The 25,894-nt window shown below is 29.7% G+C and overlaps 1 protein-coding gene across 1 annotated transcript; it reads left to right on the top strand.

Moving 5' to 3' along the window:
• Positions 1-14,562: 14,562 nt before the first annotated feature.
• LOC137811510 (3-epi-6-deoxocathasterone 23-monooxygenase CYP90C1) lies at positions 14,563-20,697 on the top strand. The gene is made up of 9 exons (XM_068613295.2): positions 14,563-15,134; positions 17,101-17,425; positions 17,520-17,669; positions 18,016-18,297; positions 19,672-19,761; positions 19,873-19,951; positions 20,053-20,159; positions 20,254-20,381; positions 20,464-20,697. Exons 1-9 carry the CDS (start codon positions 14,920-14,922, stop codon positions 20,552-20,554), a joined length of 1,467 nt encoding a protein of 488 aa, XP_068469396.1. The 5' UTR covers positions 14,563-14,919; the 3' UTR covers positions 20,555-20,697.
• Positions 20,698-25,894: the final 5,197 nt, after the last annotated feature.

Raw genomic sequence — 25,894 nt, 5'->3', positions numbered from 1 at the left:
TATTTTTTTCTTCAGCTCATGATGAAAGCATTTAAAAAGAATTAGTGCTAGAATAATTCAAGATAACATTTTATGATTGTGAAGTCATGTTCAGATTGTTTTTTATTTATTACTTAAGTCGGTCAATTTATGAATGCTTTATATTTATGTTTTTTTTATCTTTTAAATTTTTTGTTGGTTAACTTAATCTGACTTACAAATGGAGTTGGTTTATAATTTCTAATCCAAATTTAAAAATTAATCTAACCCAAGTTCATCCTTTCTTTTATAGGATGGCATTCGCCCCACCTTCATCATTTATTATTATTTATTTATTTTTGTCAGCAAAGCAATAACTCTATAAATATTGGTAGAAGTGATACACATTACAACATGTAGTCACTGTATTAAACACAGTGTAGTGATTGGAATAGCAGAAGCATTGAAATTGAGTCCAATAATAACAACAAAGTCAATTACAGCAAACTAATTGGTAGAAAAACCTAACTTCCCCCCTCCATTCACATGCAATAAAGGAACCACTTATAAACATTACTTTCTTTGGATTGGGGAAAGATGAGAAAAGAAAAAAAAAAATAATATTGTTTTAATTAAGAGAAAGTGAAGAAAGATGAGTAGAAAATTTATTGAATTGGGTGATGTGATAAAATAAAAAAAATTAAATTAATTGATAAATATAATAAATATCAAAAATATTTTTAGTTAAAGTTTAATAAAAATAATTTAGAAATTAAAACTAAAAGATAATTAATTATGAAGTATTATTTAATTAAGTTGAAAAAGTTATAAAAAACTATTTAAAAACTATATTTAAATTTATTCAAATTATTAATTATAAATTATATACTATTTGTTTTCTACCTATCAATTTAAAAGTTAAAATATAATAAAGTTCATTTCTAATTTAATTAATTGAATTTAAGTTTTCTTATAAAATTAGTTACAAAATATTAAGATAATTTAATTTACAAAAGAATAAAATTTAAAATATTTTATTCATTATCATAATATTATTTATTTTAATTATTTATTGTATTATAATAAAAAGGATAAATATCTAATTATATTTACTAATCATAATTTATTATCTTTAAAAGATAATAAGTATGCTTATCTAAATATAATATAGATGTATTTAAATAATTTATGTTATAAATATTTATTAGTATTTATAATATAATCGAATGTGTTTTTTAATGTTATCTTTTGAATTATTTTAAATTTTTGTGGTTAAATGTAGATTTTGTCTTGGTTTTGTTTATGTTTTTAGTTTTTTATCTTGTTTATGTGGAAACCAACAGAGAGGGTGTTGAGTTCTGAGAGGATGTTTTGAAAATTCATGTTGTTTGGTCAAAAGTGTTTGGAGGAAGAGAGTGGAAAGATAGTATAGTTTTGTTTAATAATTGTGCATCAGAAGATGGGAGAGTGGTGCTGCTGAAGACTGTGTAGCACTCAGGATGATGCAGACTAGACGAAAGCACCTGCACTTTTACTCCATAATGGAAAACAGTGGAAGAACGAAAAGACGTTAACGACTTCGCCACCCTTTTTTCTTTCTTTCAAATGCAGTCTTCTGCTATAGTAACCAGCACAGCTTTTCATTAAAACAGTTTAAGATTAGTTTTATCCTAGTTAATATATCAGACTGATATCAAAAATATTTTATTAACACCCTTTAAGATTTGAGATCACTTGAGTGGTATTAATTGATGCTGCAGACGTGATATTTGGTGAGGATGTGACAGTGACTCTATATTATAATATATGATTCGTAATACACGTAAAACTGGTTATCTGTGTGTATATAAGTGGTTACTTATGTGACGTTTATGGTTATCCATTCTTCATGAAAAAAAATCATTTTTTAATAAAAATCATATATTACATCGGTTAGATGACTTAACCGATATAGGTTTCTCCACATATACTAACACACACAAAACTGATAACCCGTGTGTCTGTAAGTGGTTAACTATGTGATGTTTATGGTCACCCACTCTTCATGAAAAAAAATCATTTTTTTTATAATAAAAACCATATATTATATCGGTTACCAATGTAAAAATCATATATTACATCAGTTAAATGACTTTACCGATGTAGGTTTCTCCACATATAGTGTCACACACAAAAATGGTTACCCCGTGTGTATATAAGTGGTTACTTATGTGACGTTTATGACCCACTCACTCTTTATGAAAAAAAATCAATTTTTTTAATATGGGTCATATATTACATCGGTTAGATGACTTAACCGATGTAATATGGATCATTCTAAGTAAAAATATATATTACATCGGTTGTTTCTAAGAACCGATGTAATATATTCTTTTTTATCCTATTTTGAAGCTCGCGTTGCTCATTCGACCGCAATCTCACTCTGTTACGTCATTGTCACATTTGCAGGGTCAAATGTGTCTCTTGTGCAGAGGCCAACTCTTAGGCTCCGTTTGTTTCTGGAAGGAGAAAAACGCTTATTCAGTGTACGGAAATTGAAAATGTTTTCTCCCTCAAAACTTTTTTCGCAAATGTGTGAAGAAAGTTGTATGTATATATATATTTAATTAATTAATATTAATTTACTGTTTTATCCATATATTTTAAATTAAAATTATTTTTATTTTTATTTAAAACAGAATTATAATTTAAATATAAAAAATATAATTAAAATTATAAAATAAAATAACATAATTAATCATATTATATATATAATAAATTATAAACATAAATAATAATAATAATAAAATATAATTTTTAATAATAAAAAAATAAATTTATATAATAATTATATTAATTTAAAAAATTAAAATTAAAAATAATAATGTTATTTATAATAAAAATAAGTTTTTATCAAATATTTATAATACGATTTTAAATAAAAAATAATTATAATTTATAAATAAATAAATAAAATTAATTTTTAATAATTTAAAAACAGGCAAATATATAAAGTTACATTTTTATTAATTTAAAAAAATACAATTTCAATCGCATCACTCACAAACTTTCATAAACTTTTCTCACACTTTCCACTCTATTTATCTTAATCCAAACATCCTAACTTTCTTCACTTTATCTTCAAGTCATCTTAAATTCACTCCCTCATTTTCAATTTTTAATCCTCATTAAGATATTTCTCCACATAACATGAATCTAAATTTAACTCATCATTACAACACTTCATTTTTTTACTGTTTTCTTTCACTGCTGCTTTTACACCTTCACAAACAGTGTTATTTTGTGTACACAACACACTAACAATTTTGTAAGTTCATGGCGATTATTTTTGTGTGCATACATTGTGATGCTTTAACAGATAAAAAGAAGAAATGGAACACTGCAATGAAATGCATGGTGCATTATTCTTTTCTGGCGGTGTCATAATGTGCATATGCCAGCACCAACTGATATACGATAAGACGTTTCAGTTCCACTCCTTTTTACATTCTTTCAACTCCTGTTACTCCCTCCATTCCAAACCATTACAAACTAGTTATGTGTGCATGCTAGGTCTTGACCTTAATGTTTCACTTCTACTTTTTTAAAGTATAATTATAATTTCTACCTTATCAAAGTGACTATCACACTCATTATTGATTATTTGTTTGAATTAGGATGGGATAATTTTTTTATATAAAAATACAAAATTTATAAAAATTTAAAAACTAAATTAATTAAATAGTATAATCAAGTAAATAAAAGTCTTGATTTAATTTTAATAAAATAAATATACATTAGCATTAAAAGATAATTAATTATGAAGTATTTAATTTATAAAATTAAAATAATATACTAAAAATTGGTAGAATAGATTTTCTTTATACTTAAACATTTACTTTTTAAGAACATGAAATGGTACCACATTGTAGGTTACAAACCAAACCAAATAAAAAAATAAGGAACTAAAATTTATTGCTTTTTCCTCTTTTTATTATTTGGATTTGAAAAGTGAATTTGAAAGGAAAGTAGAAAGTGTAGAAACAACTTGATGAATGATTTAATAGATGTGATAAATTTTAGAAAAATTATTAAATAATTTAATATAAAAAAGTAAGAAATATAAATTATAACTAAAATAAATTTTTAAAAATGAATATTAATATTAATAAAATTCATATTAATAATTAAAATTAAAATTTATTTTTTATTTTCATTATTTATTTTATTATAATATAAAAAAAATATTAATACTTAATAAAAAAATTGAAATGATAATTTATATATATATATTAATATATATATAATTAAATTTCTTTGCAAACCTAAAAAAAAAGTTTAAACTCATGAAAAAAATATTATTTTTTTACTTTTTAATATTTTACTTTTCGTTTTCCAAACATTTTTTCAACTTTCATTGTCATGTTTCTCTCGTGCCATTTTCAGGCCTCGGTACAAACAATTCCCCCTTTTCTTTTTTCTGCATTTCCGTGAGTAGATGAGAAAAATAAACTCAAACATTGAAATAAAGATACAATTAACGGAAATGACCCAACATAAATCACAGAGTAGTTGAATGACTAATGGAATCTGATTGAAAATTTCTTGTAAGAATAAATTACAAAAATTTACACTTTAAGCAGCAATTTTTATTTAAATTGAATATTTTTTTTTAAAATGTATATATTTTCATCGTACAAAAGTAATAAATGATTAAAAAAATAATGTTTTCAAATAAATCTACATCAAGTAATGTTCTATGATCGAAAATTATAAGGACGAGAAAGAGGAGTATATATAAATTAATGTATTTACGACTGATTATATGTAATTATGAACAATAATTAAATACTAAAAATTTGTTAAGGGACTATAATTTTTTTCTGAAGACATGAATTAAAAATATAATTTAACTAAAATTATTATATGTACTTGTCATGTTAAATTAATAGTTTACATAGAAAATATAGATCACGTAATTATTTAACGATAATATTATATATACAAAAATATTGAAATAATAATGATTATTTTAATAATACTTTATATGAATGATTCAAATTTAAAGTTTAAAAAAAGTGAATTGCAGAAAAAAAATAAAATCCGAGCACTATGTTGAATCCTTTCATAAACTTCAACCCTGATATTTTAAAAATACATCCAATTTTCACTTTATTTTTAATTTTATCCTAATTGTACTTTTATTATTTCATCTTAATAATCCTTTCTATTTCAAGTCAATAATTAATTAAAATAGTAACATCCTTAATTTTATCTATATTTAATAATATATTATGTATATAATATCTAATTAACATATAAATTTATATAAATATTTTATATTTTTTCTTAAAATATATATTTTTTAGTAGGAATTTTAATATATATACAAAATATTAGAAGTAAAACATTTAAAATAAAAATATTTCATCATCTGACTGCTCACTGAGGAGCTTTATCACGTGCAATTTTATCTGCTCCCGTGTAAAATAACATGATCACCACAAATTACAGAAAACAAACACAAAACAAATCACAGAGTATGTACAGTATGGACAAAGAGGGGCCCAAATAGTACTTGAACTGGTTGCACAATTGCTGACGTGTCGGTGATCTACAAATTCCTTCAAGTCTCCTTCCTTCCATGTTGATGTTCGCTCGGTCGGCGGTACCTATGATTGCACTCCAATGCTCAAGTCAGTGCTTTGATTTAGATGTATTATTATAGAATGTCAAAAATGTACCTTGCTTCTTCTCAGAATGCTCTATTTATAGTACTTGGTTTATGGACCTTGACCCTTATCGACCGAATATCGGTTGTTAACTGATGTGTATAGCGGTTCCTTAATAATATACGAGGTGTATCTTTTAGTTTAATCGGTTTTATTTGTTATGTTAGAGATATTTTTTTGTATATTTCGGAGTGTGGGTTTACTCATTCAACACCATCGTAACCGTTGTTACTTACCATGTTTATATCCTTTAACTCGGGCGGTAAGTCATAGGGACCGAGACTGGTCCGTCCGATATTGACCGGTACACTTGCCCTCTAGGCTCGAAGAAATTAATTTCTGAAGAGCCAAATATGATCATTACACTTCTCGAGGTGGAATGTGATGATCAGGTGCATTAAATGTTTGGCAGGGATGTGGCGTTTGTTTTTTAAGAAAGAGCCGCCGCTTGAATGGGTACTGTACAATTAAATATCTTGGACGGTTGAGATGCAGTGTTGTTTCATATGTCGAGTAATGTTAACCATTGGATGGATATGAATCTAACGGTTTCGAATGGAGGACACACTTACTTCTCTCCTCCATAGTTTCCTATAAATATTTGTGCATTTGAATAGAGTAGGGTTTACGCTTTGCTTTCAAAGGATTTATTGAATGCTCCAAGTGCCGACCCTTTCAATCTTTCTTTCACTCTTTGTACTTTACTCAGGTTAGTAATGTCTTCTTCTTCTTCTTCCTATTCCTCTGATAGTGTTGTTAATGTCAAGTCTTCTGTCACTCGTGCTGCATCTGGCAGTGCAAGGAAAGTGAGTGGTTCATACCACTCAGTCGATTGATCGTTCGAGGGTCCGAGTTATAAGTGAGTCGACTCTTTTGTTTTAAAAATCCCTACTAACTTAAGGGATTCCAATAGTTTAGATAAATATTTATCCAAGAATTCCTTCATAAAACTCGATTGTTCTTCGGATGTGGTGATGGCTGATATTTGTGGTCACACCGACCGGGTTTGTCACGGTCCAGAAAACGCACCCCAATACTTTTTTTTTTGTTTATAATACCTTCTTTTCAGACCTGCATATGACCCTACCTTTTGATGATTTTACCATGAGGGTTCTTCGGATCCTCAATGTTGCTCATACCCAACTACACCCCAACTCTTAAGCGGCCTTTCAGGTGTTCCGAGTTCTTTGTGACATTTTCATTCTTATTCCCACACCACATTCATTCTTGTTTTATTATAGTACTCATTCGAGCAATCCTGTGAGTTGGCTATCTTTATCGAGCCGACCGAGGAATGTTCGTTTTGTAGCTTTCACTACTTCATACAAAAACGTTAAAGAAAATACTTCAAAATCTTCGTAGAGTCAGATGACCAAGATTACTTTTATAATACAGAAAGGCAAACAAAATTCCCTTTTCATTAGACCCAAAATCTGACCCAGCTTGGTACCTAGTCGAGGTCATCCATGTCACCGCTAGACCAATCGATCCTGGTTGTATTTGATCAACTTCCGTATAAGTTACCTACTCGAGAGCTGATAGCATTATACGGGTCGTCCAAGAAATGGGTGGATTTTAATGGTATGCAGATTTCTTATGTTTGAGTTTGTATTCGTTATGTTGATGTTGTTTAATTTCGTTTGTGTTTTGCAACTATCATTACTCAGATGAATCCTCTTTGGGAAGCTTTATGAATAATCTGAGGCGTTAGGCGGTCAACAGGAAGATAAGAAGCTTTGAGGTGATTGGAAAGGGCAACCCAATTGTTCCTATTGATGTGATTCCCGCCAGTGCTCCTGTTGCCCCCTCAGTCAGCCAAAAGAGGGGTCGACTGACCAAGACAACTCAAGTGGGTGGAGAGGCAAGGTCATTTTCCTCTCGACAGCCCTCCATGTTGAATCCCCTGCTGCAAGTGGCATAATGGCGTATAGTGTATATTGGTGGGGATGTCGATTTCACCATGGAGGAAACTAAGGAGAGGGAGAACCCTATCAACAATCATATCGAGCTAGAACCATCATTTGAGGATATTATAGAACCTCTTTAAATGATTTTATCCTGGACCCGGGTTGTGGGCTTGAAACAATGTTTAAACTTATTTAATGATTGATTCAATATTTTGTAATTACGTATTTGAATATATGCTCTTACTAGTCGATCAGTCAAGACAGTATCTAACTTGTTTGTTAATCTTGATTTGCTCCTATATCTTAATCTGGTTGACCGAGTATTTAAGTAGTGGCTACACACTGAAAATGACAGTCCTTACTTATATATACTTTCTAAATCAAACATCATCTAAAATCAAACAACCAATTCTAATCAAATATCACATTTCAAGTAATTCAAAAAACTATTCAAATACAATTAAACTCATTTATATTACCATTCAAACACTTTCAATTCTCAATTACAACACTTTCAATAACTTATTCACCTTTAAATCAATATACAATATTCAAAATCAACCATTTCAGTTAATATAATACTTTACTCTTAAAAGAGACAATCCTGCAAGAAAATTTGAGACTGATGACCACGTCACCACCACATCCAGATCTTCAAGCATAAGGTTCTATTGGAAATTTAAAACTAGTTTCAAGAAAAAGCGTGATGGCATTTCTATAACTATTTTAAATTTTCGGTGAAAAATAACGACAGTTATCACTACAACCGTTGTTAAAAATGAAGCTGAGCATAATTAACGACAGTTGATACACTGAACTGTCGTTAATAATAGAATTTGGGAACAAATAACGACAATTATTCTATTGAATCGTCGTTATAAAACTTAATATAATTGAAAACCCTCCCAGCCCGCGCTTGCACTCACTTTCTTCTTCTCCATTGAGCGTTGCTTGCGACTCCATAGCCGCCGCCACTAAGCTCTCCATTGCCGCCAACACCGTTCCTCAAGCTCTCCTCTATCCACGCAAAGCCTCCGGTTCACCACACACCCTCGCGTCGTCGCCAAATGTCTTCTCTTCTCTGTGTGCACAAGCAAACAACTACCTTCGATTCCTTATGCCAACCCTTCACCTATGCATGTCGGCAACACCTTTCGCACGTCGACAACACCTTCCTTCTGCACACCGCTAGCACCTCTACCACACGCTGCCACCACGGACTTGGGTCTAGAAGGTTAGTATTTTTAAGGTTTAGGGTTTTAAATTTTTTAATAAATATTTGAATGTATGTGTTGATTAGTTAATAGTTTAGGGTTTGTTGGAAGTTCATTTAGTGGATATTTGATGCAGTCCTGACATTGAAAAGAAGAGTGATAGATTTGGAGTTGACAAAAATTAGCATGAAGAAACTTCAAACGGCCATAACTTTTGATAGAGAACTCGAATGGAGACGCGTAAAAAATAAAAGATGCTCGAAACGAGGTAACGAATCACGTGGCCAATAACCAAAAGGTCCACCAAAATTCCAAAAATCTCTCGTTTACTATTATTTTTTATTTTTTAGTATTATTTAAGTATTTTTCAAGTATTTTGAGGTTTTAGTTCTCATACTTACACTTCAAGAAAATTTTGAAATTTTGCATGATGTTTCCTAATATAAATTAGAGATTTATCAAACTATTATGATTACATTACATTCACAAATTTATTACTCATACATTACATTACATAAAGTTATGTGTGTGTTATAACATGAAATCTTATTATTTCAGTGCTTATTCTGGATATAACATGTCGAGTGGGAGAAGTGCAAGTGCAAATGCAAAGAAACTCACTTGGATGCACCTTAAGGTAATCATGTATAACACTTTAAAATGACATAAAACTTTTTCATATATTTATAAAACTTTTTGTAGACTTTCATATTTAAATTATGATATTACATGCATTATTGTTGTAACATCCCTATATTTTTCCACATCTAAAAAAAACTATAATCTATATAAAATATTAAAATGAATATATAAACATAATACAAATATGTCCACAACCCTTTCTTAAAATATTTCAAGACATATTTCTCTTCATAAGACTTTTAAATATCTACATAAATCTAAAACAAATAGTCAAATTTCAAATAAACTAATTTCATCATCCAGCTTCTCACTAAGGAGCTCTATCACCTGTAACATCATCTGCTCCCGTGTAAATACACGATCATCACAGATAAAGAAACAACACAAACAAATAACAGGGTAAGCTAGCTATATAAAACAAAATTCTATAAAATTTCAATTTGAAATTTTTAAAACATAAATCATCAAGTCTCATATAAATTCTCAAATCCTCAAGTCTCATACAAATTCTCAAATCATCAAGTGTCTATTAAAATTCAATATTCATCTTTCACATGTCAGACTTCCACTGACTCATCTCACATAGACACTTGACTCTACTTCCGGAAGACTCATGTATTGAATTTAGAATCCTGAGACCTGCACCTGTCATACTACTGCTGTGAAATCCACACAGCCATGCGCATAATTATCTTAGTATCTCATCATCTCATTCACTCATATGACAGGGTAAATTCATATGACCTGAAAGACTAGATTATATTTCAAACCCCAAACAAAGTCAAATGAACCTACATCAACTCTCACAACTGAATAACTTCATCTATGTGATTCCATTATATCAGTAGAGTCAGGATGTCTCATTACGGGCTTGACAGATCAATACACCCTAACAACAATCTCACCATGGTATTTCCTTTTCTGAAAATACTATGTCTTGATCTTACTTTCACATCATTGTACACTTCATTTAACACATCAATACACCATTCAATCATAACATATAATTTAAACTTTCTAACAATCCAAATATATCCAAAAAGTTATTTAACAATAATAATCCAAAATAAACTATGCTAAAATAATAATAATAGTAATATCTATATGTGTATACATAATTGGATTGATTGAAAATATTTTAGTGTGAGCTAAATGACACCAAAGTGCATCTAGTACTTTTGGATTGATCGAAAATATTTTAGTTTGATCTAAATTACACCAGAGAGCACCCAGGAAATTTGGATTGAACGAAAATAGTTTAGTTTGATCTAAATGACACCAGAGAGTACCCAGTAAATTTGGATTGATCAAAAACAGTTTAGTTTGATCTAAATCACACCAGAGAGCACCCAGGAAATTTGGATTGATCGAAAAGAGTTTAGTTTGATCTAAATCACACCAAAGAGCACCCAAGAAATTTGGATTGATCGAAAAGAGTTTAGTTTGATCTAAATCACACCAGAGAGCACCTAGGAAATTTGGATTGATCGAAAAGAGTTTAGTTTGATCTAAATCACACTAGAGAGCACCCAGGAAATTTGGATTGATTGAAAAGAGTTTTGTTTGATCTAAATCACACCAGAGAGCATCCAAGAAATTTGGATTGATCGAAAAGAGTTTAATTTGATCTAAATAACACCAGAGAGCACCCAGAAATAACAAAGTCCATGCTATAGCTGAAAATTTCTCTCAATCCACATCAAACAATCCAATACTCAACAACATTAAAATTGTATAACAACAACCATATATCAAATTTCACATTTAAATCTCAGTCAATTTCTAATATATTTAAAACAAACAATCCTGGAAGAAAGTTTGAGACTGGTGACCACGTCACCCCCCACATCTAGATCTTCTAGACTAGTGTTCTATTAGAAGTTAAGGTTAGCTTCCCTTACCTGAAATTTAGCATATACTCGCTAAGAGCTCCAAATCCACCAGGAACTTAAAGGTAACATAATCTGCACCACAAAGTCCTAATAAAAAATCTAATTATATCATTAGGCCCCTGAGCTAACAGAGATTAACCACCCTGAAGTTAAAAAGGTCACATGCAAAGCAAAGACAAAAACAACCTAACAAATTCAAAATTTGACTCAAAGAGAAAAGCAAAAATGAACTTACTCTATCAGAGATTCTGATCGGGCAGTCTTGTAGTACTCACTGCCAGGAGTCTGATGGTGGACTCTGATCGTCGAACTGATAAACGAGGAAGTCAGAATCTTAGAGAGAAGAGAGAGGAAAGGAAAAGAAATTTCTAGAGAGATGGTAGTTCTTTTTAAAATGAGACTTGAATAACATAATTTCTATTTATATGCTCTTTTAAATTTAATAATAAAATATTCAGGTGTCATTTTAATTTTACCACTTCTACTCTAAGACTATTTTTCTCGATCCTTACAATTGTTATGGAAATTTGATATTTTATGTAGGATTAGAGTGAGTATATAATAATAAAACATTTTTTTAAAAAATACACTTATAACGACAGTTCCCATTGGAACTGTCTTTAAAAGCCAGCCAAAAGCACTTACAACAACAGTTCCATACTAGAACCGTCATTATAAGTGTTTTTTTTTTCATTTATTTGATAGAATGACAATTTTTACATGTGTCGTTAATGTAGTTTTGTAACGACTATTCTAGAACTATCGTTATAAACAACTGATTTATAATGACACCCGCAATAACGACGCTTCCACAACCATTTTTATATGTCTTTTTAATCGTTGTTAAAGAACTTTTTTGTAGTAGTGTCACTAAGAGCTCCAAATCTACTAAAAGATTAAAGGTAATTAACCTGCACCACAGAGTCCTGATAAAAAATATAATTATATCACTAGGACCCTAAGCTAACAGAGATTCACCCTGAAGCTAAAAGAGTCACATGCAAAGTATAGACAGATACAACCTAAAAAGTTCAAAATTTGACTTAAAGAGAAGAACAAAAATGAACTTACTCTATCAGAGATTCTGATCAAATAGTCTTTTAGACCTCATTGTCACAAGTCTAATGGTGAACTCCGATCGTCAAACTTATTAGAGAAGATTATAATCTTAGAGAGAATGGAGAAGAAAAAAAAAAACTTATAGAAAGATGGTGATTATTTTAAAATGAAACCTAAATAACTAAATTTTCTATTATATGATCTTTTTATTTAATAATAAAATATTCAGGTGTTATTTAAAATATATCACTTGTATTCTAAAGTTATTTTCTAGCTCCTTCCAAAAATTAGTTTTTGTGTAAGTATTAATATTTGCATTCTATTAAAAATAAAATATTGTTTAAAAAATACTAACATTGAGTGAAGTTGTTGGGTTAAAAAAGGTTGAGAGGGTTGAGCAAACATTCTAATAATATATATGCGAGTAACAAAAACAATGGTGAACAATAGTTGAGTGACCAATTTGATTACAAACTGCATAGGGTTAATTTGAAGTTTTCAAAGTAACGTCTATCGTATAAAAACAATAATTACAAATAGTAAATTAGTAAAATTAATTAAAAAATTATTTAAAATTTAAAAGTGGTTTTTAAAGTTTTTTAACAAATAAATGAAAATATAGTTTATCCAGATTTTAATTACAGAACACTTGAGAGAGTAAAATAAATTAAAAATCATTTTATAGTTTAAAACTGATTGAGAAAGATATATAAGCCGTTTTAGTATTTCAATAACTTTTCTCGAAAAAAAATTATCAAATTATAAAAAATAATAAATTGTAATAGTAATTAAATTAGAGACAATTTTAAAAATTAAAAAAAAATTTAAATTAATTTCTTTTATTGTTAAATAGTTTTTAAATTAGTATCTAATTAGCTACCAAGGTTTTAACTAACAATTATTTAGATTCTAAATTTGGTAGAAAAAACCTTAGTTGCTAATTAGATATCAATTTAGAAACCATTTAATAATAATAAAAACTAATTTAAAAATTAAAAATTTATATAATCACTAAAATGATATTTAATTTAATCACTATGATAACTAATTATTTTTGGTCTCTAAAATCGATTTCTATTTCATGATTTTATTGTAATGTTTGTAAAATATATATAATTTTAATTTTATCTTTAATTTGATATTAACTATCAATTTCCTTATTTCAAATAAAGCATTAAATATTTTAATTACTTTGCTAAACTTGTTTAAATATGCATGATAGATACATTAATTGATCATTATTACACATTACACAGAATAAAAAGTCTTAAAGAGAGAAGTAAGATAATAATGTCAATGTCATGGATTTGCTCAAATAAATAAAGAGAAATATAAAATAAATAGTTCAAAAATATTATTAAATGAAAATTAATTTTTTTAAAAATATAATTAATTATTATATTAATTAAATTAAATATTATTTAAAAAATAAAAAAAATAATATAATATTTAAAGTAGATCCGTTATTAATAAAAAAATATAAATTAATATTAATTAACTACCAATACCAACGTTTTAATTATTAAGTTTAAAAATTTAAATTTAAATTAATTAATAATTAGATCTAGTTAATTAAATATTAATTTATAAATTTTTATTAATAAAAAATATTTTAGATATTAATATTTTTTTAATTTTTTAATATCAAATTATTAGTTAATATATTAACTAATTTTTATATGTTTAAAATTAATTTTTATTTAATAATGAAAAATAATACTTTTTAAAATCAGAAAATATATTAATTTAAATATTATTACTACAGAATTATAATTCATTAAATACAAATAATTTTGTATTAAAAAGTTAATTAAAGGTTGAGGTGGACCTTGGCCCCAACTCCTACTAGCCTACGTCCGTCTCTGACACGATATTACTCGATGAAGCAGAACAAAAAGATAATGATGAAGAATGATTAAAAAACATTACTAATTAAAAAATTAACAAGAACGTTAAATCCTGTAAAAACTTAATAATACCATATTTATTCCGTTTTCCTCATTTTACGTCAAACATTAAATACATGATATCGAAAGTTCTAAGTTTGCCAGATGTGCATAGTCTCAGTCCTTTTATTATTTAATAAATTAGTTAAAAAATAGATAATTGGGTTTAAGTTTTGAAGAATAATTAATGTTTCCTTAAAAGAAATAATTAGGGAGTGAGAGAGTAAGGTAGTAATGGCATGGGTGGGTGGAACATGAGGGTAATATCCGTCTCAATTGAGTGAAGACAGAATACACTAGCGTGGTGCATTAGGTGAACCCAATATGGCCATCTCAATAAATGATTGTTTTTCAGCCCTAAATTTTCACTTTTCACTATCCATTTCCCTTTTCTTCTCTTTTCTTCTCTTCTCTTCTCTTCTCTTCTCTCTTCTCTCTCTCTCCCAAGGGAAGGACAAAAACAAGTTTCTCCTTCACCCAACCATTTAACCTTTCTTTCTCCCTCTCTTTTTGAGCAAGTGCAACAAAGCATCTAGCTGCATCAGAGAAGTGTATCTGGTTAAGAGTTGTGAGGAGAAGTTAAAGAGAGTATGGAATGGATGATAGGGGTGTGTGTTGTGATGGGGATGTTGGTGATGAGTTGGTGGATTCTACTATATGGGAAGAAGAATGATGAGAAGACGGTGGGAAAAGGGAAAATCCCAAAAGGGAACTCAGGTTGGCCTTTACTCGGAGAGACCCTTGATTTCATTGCTTCTGGCTACACCTCAAACCCTGTCACCTTCTTGGAAAAACGCAAGTCTTTGTAAGCTTCTATCCCCACCACACATGGCTATATACATATATGTGGATCAATTTTATTTCTGCTAACTTTCTTTTGCTTTTTCCATTTTCATCCTTTCATTTTCCACGACACCAGTGACATGCATGTCTATCTAATATGCTTTCAAAATTCCAATGCTTTTTTCTTCTTCTGTGCATGCCTATCTAGCATGCATCCTCATCCATTTGTCAATTTTCCAAAGTGAATGTTCTTTGGAATGTTATTGCGTACACACACACATATGAAATAACGAAAAAAATGAATCGAAGCCGCACAAGTTTTTTTTGTCCACCGGAACCATATGATGTTCCTCTCTAGTTGTCTATTCCTTGTGAAGGCCCAATTTTTTAAGATGTCTAAGCTCCTTTACGATGTTCGCATGTGTTGCTCACAATTTTGTCCTCCTGGCCCACATGTTAGTTAAGGACTATTAGTTCAAGTGATGGTGATGGACTATTGTTTCCCTTAATTAACATTTTCGATTTCAGTTGCTTTACACAATTTTCTCCCCTAATCTGTTCCATTTTTTTAAAAGATATAAAATGATTTCGTACTATTTTCTGTCAATTTCTTATTCAAAAATATTAGATTTTCAGAATGTTTTCATAATATGTGCTTTACAAAAGATAGAAATAGGTGAGAGATTGGATAGATGTTTTTTCTCATTTAAAAAAAAATAAAATTCTCCCTAACTTTAGCATTTTTTAGGAGGGCAAATGATCTTTCTCTATTTCAATTTTTTTTCCTGGTTTTAGTTTTTTTTAATTGAACAACCTTTTTTTTAACAGAAAAGTAAATACTTTTATCTTAAAATAATAATAATATAGATAAATGTTAAGGGTTAAATTTAAAATTTTAAAATACTATAAAAATATTCATAAAATTACATAAATAAAAAATTATTGTTTGAGGCTTTGACAGAAACTTTTTTTTGAAGAAAATAAGTAAACTTTTTAGAAAATTTGGTTTTCAAACATCCATTTAGTGAAAAATTTAAGCAACTTGTATCTAATTGATTTACTTTGCAGTTTTTAGTTTTTAAAAGTTAAGTTCTTATGTTTTATGTTTTTTATTGGCACCCTCTTGTATTAAATTCAACAAATGAGTGATACTTGGGAATACGGGCTCACTTGGACTAAGCTTTGTGTTTTTACTGAGAAATGTATCTATATTTAGCTTTGTTCGTTACGGGTGAGAGAAGAAAGAACAAGAGGGGACGGAAAAGAGTGTATTGGGTCCATTACTTAGTTTGGAATGGATCATGAAACGAAGGAACGAAACAGGATTTGGTTTCCTTTAAATTTGGAAAATGAGTTAGTAAAAAATAATACTCCACAGTATCGTTGTTGTGTTTGTATACCTTCTCTAGTATTACAAGTTTTCAGGAAAAAAAAAAGCACATTGAGTTCAAAATTTTGACACATTTATCAATCATTTTGCTTGTCTTTCTCGTACTAGAATTTTTGAACGATGGAGAGGAAACACACTCATATTTTTATGTAAATTTAACTGCTATAAGTGACTGGAGAAAGGTGAGTTTTAAAGAAGAACGAGATTGAAAATAGTGCTCCTTGTTTATGCTAACTTCTAAAAATCAATTGAATTAGCGTTATCAATGCACCCCCGTGATCTAATAATAAATGTCTACCCCCTTGTGGTCCTGCTTGCGCTCACATAGCCTCATTCTTAAGAGATAAGGGCACACATTTTGGAAGAAGAAAGAGCAGAAAAAGCCTGCTTCTGCAGTAACTACAACTAGCTAGAGTAGATTGCCTCTTGAACTGTGTGGAAGGGAATGTGATATATTTTGATCCCTCCCTGCCACTGTATCTATGAGCAGCAACTATACATATACATTCTTAGCCTTCCCTTAATAAATACTGCAACAAAACTCAGAAAAAGTAACAAGGTGTTTATATTATATAATCATTTTCTTTTGTGTGTATAGGTACGGGAATGTGTTCAAGACATGCATTTTGGGAAGCAATGTCATAATATCGACTGACCAGGACGTGAACAAGGTGGTTCTGCAGAACCACCAGGCCAACTTCGTCCCTGCTTATCCAAAATCGATTAGAGAATTGATGGGAGAACAATCCATACTCAAAATGAACGGGACCATGCATAAGAAAGTGCACACACTCATCGCAGGGTTTCTCCGATCCCCACAATTCAAAGCTCGAATCACCAGAGACATTGAACACACTGTCAAACAGTGCTTCGCTTCTTGGACGCCCCACCAACCAATATACGTTCAAGATCAACTCAAAAGGGTTTTTTTTCTTTTTCATTATTTTCTCTAGCCCTTCTTTCCTTATCCCTTACTTTTCTCTCGCTTCAACCTTTTCCTTTGTGCGTGTATATCAGATTACATTTCCTGTTTTGGTCAAAGTTCTGATGAGCGTTGGTCCCGGTGAAGAATTGGACTTCCTGTATAGAGAATTTGCAGAATTCATTAAAGGGTTGATTTGTTTACCCCTCAAATTTCCGGGAACAAGACTATATAAATCCTTGCAGGTCCCATAAACTATACCTAACTATATTACTTCTGTTATTGTTCTATGTTTATAGAATAAATTAATACATATATACATGACGGCTCAAAAGCTTTTTATACTATGTTTTTAACCTATCAGAATGTTGTAATATTTATCTCAAAAGTCATAAAAAAGTTGTTTTTGATTGGCTAATTGTGTAAGACTTTTATCTTGACAGCATACGTCTAAAAAACTCATTTTTTATATTATTAACCTAGTATGTCATTAAGTTATAAAGGGAATACGTCTTATCTGTAATCTATATAAGAAAAAATTTATAATAAAGTTTTACTTTTGTTATGTACTTATGTGTGTGAATTGTGCAGTCGAAAGATAGGATGGTGAAGATGGTGAGGAAGATAGTAGAGGAGAGGAAGAAGCTGATGAGAGATAACAATGGAGATGAGGAAGGTAATGCAGTGAATGATGTATTGGACGCACTATTACGGGATAAGGGTGACTCCAGCTCAAGCGCAGGCTTGAGTCCTGAAATGATTAGCCAAAACATCATAGAGATGATGATACCAGGGGAGGAAACACTTCCTACAGCTATGACCATGGCCATCAAGTTCCTCACTGACTCCCCTCTCGCTCTATCTAAACTTCAGGTTCCTTCAAAATCAATAATATATACGTAAATAAAATTTTACTATGATGCTATAGCAAGGGAAAGCTATGATACTATGATAAAATGAAACATTTTATTTTACTTGTCGAACGGAACGGAAACAGTTGGTAGTTGCGACTGAAGATTGGTTTGAGTCCCTACCAAGGGTGGTCCACTTTGGTGTGGACCCGGATTTTCTGGTTAAACCAAAAACCAAATTCCCATTTAACATACCATGACAATTATTTAGGAAGCTAGCAAGGTTTCTGTAGGTAAAAAATTTGTTAAATTTCAACCAGATTCAGATTCTACCTTTTTTTATATGTTTCATCCTATATTAGTATCTGTTTGATCCCATCACGATTAAAACATCGATTTCTGAAACAAAATTCCAGCCAGTTTTATGGTGAACGACAAATAAAAGTTTTGGGTGTGATCTGCTATAGTAAGCTATATTATCTTCTCTCTTAAATAATTGACATAGGATGTTACATTGGGAAGTTTTTTGGTTTTGTGAGAGCTATGCCCTAGAATGGTTTTTAACTTGACTAAGAAGTCGCTTTCCAAATCAGCCCTATAAAACGCACACGAGGGAGTGTGGGCCTCACATAGTGTGAGAGTGCATCAACGGCTGAAAAATAGCTCCATTAATTGAATTTCTGCCGCAAAGGACCCATCTACTGCATGTCACATTAACACAGTTTCAACGAAAAAACTTAAAAGTGATTGACATATTGTACTTAGTTTCTAAAATGAAATATGAAATATAGTTTCTAAAACAATTATTCTAAAGTTGAGAATCATATCAGGTATTGAATGACACTGTACAAATTTACACTGTTAATCCATTTTAATTAAATTCATGAATACTTATTCTCTCCTTTTCTTCGATGCCGACATGTGAACCCTTGTTGAGTACTCCATCCCCAGCGTTGCCAATTGCCACATATAAATTGTAGTACTATAGTACTTCATTCACATTTTTTTATCCTTCTTTTTGTCAACTTACTTATCATTTCCCTACGGCTTTTTGTACCTTTCTCTCTGGGTCTATACTAGCGTATGAGTGCCCATGAATAATTTTTTTTTTTTTCTGTTTATGAATTCCCTGCACGTACCCTTCACTTTTGGGAGGGTACTGAGAACGAACCGACGTTTCAAAAATTGAAAGCTGGTATTTTTCATTTATGGTATTTTCACAGAATTAATTATTAAATAGTATTTCCATATTTCACATGAGGTAACTCAAACAAGTCTATTCTGACAACATTCACCAGCGAACCCTGAAGTTAGTAAATTGGCTAAAGTATTTTGCTAATGTTTGGAAGGAAGTTTTATATTTGGTTAAGCTAATTTTATTCCATTTTCTTATCAGGAGGAGAACATGGAACTGAAGAGGCTGAAGACTAATTGCTCAGAAGATTATTCATGGACTGAATACATGTCACTGCCATTTACTCAAAATGTGAGCCTCTAATGTTTAGCTACCACATGCAAAATCAGCTGATAATAATGCATAACGATTTTTCGTATGACATTTTTGTTCATTGTTTTTCTTTTATTTCCTTTCTAAAAGGTTATCAGCGAAACTCTCAGAATGGCCAATATTGTCAATGGCATTTGGAGGAAATCGGTCAATGACATAGAAATTAAAGGTGAGTTCTTTACAAGAGGTAATGGTATTGTTGGCCTCCTATAATGCATATAGAGAAAAAAAAATTCTGATGCATGCAGTTTCGCCATTCTGCATATCCAGGGTACCTAATTCCGAAGCACTGGTGTGTCATGGCATCTCTTACCTCGGTTCACATGGATGAGAAGAACTATGAAAACCCTTTTAAATTTGATCCATGGAGATGGGAGGTGAACTTCCAATGCCATATCTCATCATGTTTATTAAGGAATACTAACTAGTTCATAATTACTGCAGCTATTCTAACACTCAATTTGGTTGCAGAAAATTGGAGCTGTGACTGGTAACAACAGCTTCACCCCATTTGGCGGTGGACATAGATTATGTCCTGGATTAGAACTCTCCAGGCTAGAGCTCTCTATTTTCCTTCACCATCTTGTCACTACTTACAGGTCAGACAAATATTACATGTGTATAATTGCTTTATTCATGATCGATTATTTTAGTGAGTAATTGGTTTTAATTACCATGCAGGTGGGTGGCTGAGAGGGATGAAATCATCTACTTTCCAACTGTCAAGATGAAGAGGAAGCTCCCAATTAGCTTGGAACCCATTAACGCTTGACTGGATTGGATTACAACATCAAAAAACTGGGGAGAGACGTAACTGTACTTGCTTATATCTTAACCTATAGGGTAAATTATTGCAAATAAAGGGGTTGTAGCCACAGAAGGAGAGCAGAATGAATAAAAAGAGACTTGAAATAATATTTTTCTTAAATGAGACTCACATCCATAAGCATTCATAAGTGTTCTTGTATAACTCTATCACACAATCATAGATATGTAATAACATAACTTAAAGTGAAGAGAAGAGACCAAGATGGTGGTCATGAAGAAAATGGGATAATGTATTATTGTGTTAGCTGTTAGCTGTTATGTCACATCTGTTTTGAGAGGAGAAAGGTACCTGAATCCATTTTGGAAAAGAGAATGCAAGTGGGGATGACTGAAGCTAACTCTCACATCGTGAGTTAATTGATTTGTGTTTCATGCCAATGCAAGGGTTGTGGTGGGTTTGTTCTGCATGTGGGTTTTGCGGTACATTTGGTCCCATACCATGACACTACCTCGTGCTCCACTACCCCCTGTTACTATCTCATCAAATAGTGGACTCCTAGTACAACTCTAGTACCAGCACAATCATTCTGCAATCACCATCATCAAACTCTCAACATTACCGTCTACTTAACTAGTATTACTGCACAAATAATTAGGTTTATACTTCACATTATATCACCCACGCTAATATTTTAGAAACATGCATTGTAAACACTATAAATATGCCAACCCTACAAAGTACGTGTGACCTCTGCCATGCCTGATGATTGTTACGGTTTGGATTAAGCCTGTTTTTGTGTATATAGATACACTCTTTATTCAGATAGAAGGAGGAGTGAAAGTTAGAAAAACGAAACATAAATTACGGGAAAACGATGACAACTTTTTGCACTATTTAGAAAGTATTTACGAAGAAAGTGAATAGTAATTGTTTTCTTTCATATTAAAAATATATATGATTCATTATACTTTTAAATATTTTACTACATGAACGTTAAATTAAATTATAAATATAATTGATAGTTTTTTTAATAATTATACTATTATTATTTTATTAATATATATTTTTATATTATGATCAAATAAATAATTAGTTATAAATAAAGCAAAATAATTTAATATATTAACTTATTTATTAATATATGTTTTTTAGGAAAAAATAAATAGTTAAAAATAAATAAAATAAAATAAATAAATTTAATATTTTATTAATATATATGCTTTTATATTATAATAAAATAAATCATCTAAGTAATAATTAAAATTTAATTAATTAATCTAAATTTTTAATATTTTATAAAGTAATTATTTTCACATATTATTATTTTAGTATATATACATTTTTTAGTTACTAAGATTAGATAGTAATTTTTTACTTGAATTTAATTTTTTTTACTATATACACCAACAAACTATTTTATTACATTAATCATATTTACTACTAATTTTTTATTCACTCTAGACTCTTTTATCCTTAAGTTAAACAATCTCACTTACTTTTTTTTTCTTTTTCATTCTTCTTCTAATCAAACAAGAAAGGAAGTAAAGGAAAGAAAAGGGAAAAAAATGAAAAGTTAAATTATTTTTATTAAAGAAAAAATATTACAAAAATTTATATATTAATATATCTAGAAAATATATTTTAAAATTTAAAATCAAATTTAAATTAAAATAAAAAAAATTGCAAAATTTTAATAAATAAAAAAAATATAGTTTACCATAAAAATATACTAAAATAAAATATAAAAATATAAACAAATCATGTTTCTTTTATTTATTATTTTGATATTTTATTTTAATTAATTATTATTTGAATATAAAACATATATAAACAAAAAATTATGTTTATTTTATTTTATTTCATTAACTTTGAATATTTATATTCTAATTATTCATTTATAAAAGTAAATTTCATATCTCATCTCATCTCATCTCTCATTTCATCTCATATCTCATTTCTCACATCACATCTCATCTCATATCTTATTTCTCATATCACATCTCATATCTCATACCTCATATAGCACTATTTTAACTTTTATTTTTCCATCTAGCACCATTTTTTCCCATGGTTTCATATTGTATTTTCGAAAAAAAAAAACCTCTTAGAATTTGGTTTTTGAGGATGATATTTTTATAATTTTTTATTTCTTTGTCTAGAGTAAATGGAAAAAAAATCTAAAATAGAATAAAAATAAATTTAAGAACTAATAAAATAAAATAATTTTTAAAAAGGAATTAATAAATTAAAAAGAATTGATAATTTTAATTTTGGATGCATAAAAAAATAAATGTATTTGATTGTAAAAAATAAATATTTTTAATGTTTAAAATAGTTAGAAATATAATTATTAAAAAAGAAATGAGTTTTTATAAAATAAACATAAAAAGTAATAAATTAAAAATGTTTAGTTTAAAAAAAAAATTTGTGAATGGAGAAAAATAAAATATTAAACCCTACAACAACATAAAAGTTGAATCTATAAACATAAATTATTATTTATTATTATTATTATTGATGATGTAATCATGTTAATTTCAAGTAAAAATACAATACATAATTATAAAAAAAAAACAAAGTCAATTAATATTAATTAGTAATGGACACACAGATAATATTGAAATGAGAAATTGAAGTTGCTTATTAATAACAAATGTCGGTAAGGTTCTTGTTGTTACTGATAATAATTTGTTGCAGCTACAAATGAATGTCGATAAGGATCATGTTGTTCATTGTTGTAATTAGTTGCAGCTGGAAATGTGGGCTCTGATGGTGACCTTTTTTGTGCGTATATAGTAATTATGGCACTGACCAAAAATATATTGAATTGGCCATGTGATAAGTGTCTAATTTTAGTAATATTTCATATTAAAATATAAACACTTATGAGGATTTATTACTAATTTACATATAAAAATAATCTCTAATTTATGAATTTATACTTTTTTACATTTTTTATGATCTTTATTTGAATAAGAGCATTTTATTCCAAATTTTGTGTTAATTGCATGTTTATATGGAGGATTGAAGATTTGGAGTAAAGAAGAATGATTTAAGCTAAAAAAGAGAAAGCTGGAAGGTCCCAAAATGGAGAAAAGTGTCGAAAAAGTCAATTTTGCAACAAGAGATTCTCACTCAAGCGACAATGCTACAGGACAGTTTTCGGAAATCGACGCCTATCTCGCTCAAGCAAGAATTCCTCGTTTGAGCGATAATGCGTCAGACAGATTGAACTTTTTTATGTTTTATCACTTAGCCCATCAACACGACACATGAAGCGACCTAACTCTAGAAAATTAGATTAAATAGTGGGCTAGAGACTCAACCCTAGTGTGCCAGATTGAGAGAAAAACACCATTGAGTGAATTGTAACCCAATTGAAAGGATGGAAGGTGCTAGAAGTATGCGTGACTAATTCTACCTTTAGGATTGTGAGTAACCTGCTCGAACTCTTATGTATTAAGGTGATATCTTATATTAAAATATTCAGTTCTTGATTGATTATTGGTATTGTTGTTTTACTTCTAAATTTCCATGACAAATTGAGAATCTTAAATCTGACCGAGAGGTATTTTTAGGGTTCGGACCTAAACAACAATACTTAACATATAACATATTTGAGTGCTAGAGATAGACTTGAATTAATGTTAATTGTCATTAACGTCTGAATATGATTCTAAGTTGTTTTTATAAGTATGCGAGAGACCGATATTTCAGAAACATTCTTAAGGATTTTATATGCGAGAGATCGATATAAAAAAAAATTCACGGGCATCAATTTCAATCAAAGAACTTAATATTGACATGCTAATCAAAATATATGAAAGTGAGAGAGATGAAACCTAAACCCTATTTTTCCAACTTGAAGCAACTAATTCTTTGTATGTTTTCTTATTGATTAGTGCCCATACAATCAATTCAACACTATTTTTATTGTTCTATTCAATTTTATATTTAGCGATTATTGTACTCGATAATTCATTGTTCTTTGTGGGTCGATATTCGTCCTTAGGGACAATTATTACTTATGACAACGCGATGCATTTGTCGTAGAAAGTCCTCACCATGTACCATTCCATGTAAACTCCCAGGAAAGAGAGGTGAATCACATGTGGACAAACTTAAAAACCAAGTATTTCCTAGTCAGAGTGTTCCCTGAATTACTTTCAATTTAAAAAGAAAATCAAAGAGTAGCAATTGAAGTGTCTACCCTAAACACAAAATCCTAAAAAAAAAACTAATGCAAATGCTACACTTAATGCTTAAAAATGACAAGAAAAAAAATGCAAAAAATAAATAAATATTGAAAATAAAAACAACAGCAACAAAAATAAAAACAAAAACAAAAATAAATAAAGAATGACAGAAAAAAATCATAACCAAAAACAAAAAGGATATAAAATAAAGGCAAAATAAAAAAAGATAAAGATAAAATATATAAAAAAATCAAAACAAGATAAAGATAAGAGATATAAGGTGATAAAATAAAGTATGTCACACCCAACATCTTTCATTTCTCCATCTTTCCTTTTCTATTTCACACCCAACATTTTGTTTTTTGTCAACAAATGACTTAATTATATGTCATTGTTCACTATGATGGAGCAACGAAAGAATGTATGATTGAAGGATGTACATTCAATTCTATGACACCAATAGTTATTGCTATCAAAAGGGAAATGAGCCTACAAAGAATGAAAGAAGTCATCCTCAGAAAACTGCATAGGGAAGCAGAAGAAAGGGTCGCAACAATTCACTTCCGCTACCTGACTAGACTTGATGGCAACGCCATCGAGATGAGGATGATGATGTTAAGGCGTTCTTTGTCATCTACGACTCCATTCAACTACAAACCGTGACTCCATTCAACTATAAACTGAACCTGAAGTGTACATTTGAGAGGTTTGCATCTTCATCAACACAATGTCAACCCACACACTCCTCTCCTTCACTAAACATTCATTTTGAACAATCACAAGAACTTCAACCTTCATACCACCACCTATCACAACTATTGTCCCATGAAACACCACACCTTTTCTCATTAGATCTAAATGAACCCACCCATCAACATCTTGGGGAATGGAAAAAAGACATGTAGTCATATACCCAACTATTAAGAGGTCCATAGCCTAGGCGAACACGAAAACCAACACCTCCCTCAAGAACCACCATAAGAGCATGGGGTTGTTGGTCTTCCCGATGAAGTCTTCGATCCTTTTAGTGAGGATGAAAACTAAATACTTACAGCTGCTGATGATGAGGAGCCAGAAGAACCATATCCACACCATACAAACAATCAACAACATGAACATAACTCATCTTATGTCCCATCGGAGCATT

Source organism: Phaseolus vulgaris, chromosome 2 (assembly GCF_051622355.1).
Source record: "Phaseolus vulgaris cultivar YP4 chromosome 2, ASM5162235v1, whole genome shotgun sequence".
Taxonomy (NCBI): Eukaryota; Viridiplantae; Streptophyta; class Magnoliopsida; order Fabales; family Fabaceae; genus Phaseolus; species Phaseolus vulgaris.
Note: the sequence above shows the minus strand (reverse complement) of the source record. Positions and strands in the feature narration are given on the sequence as shown.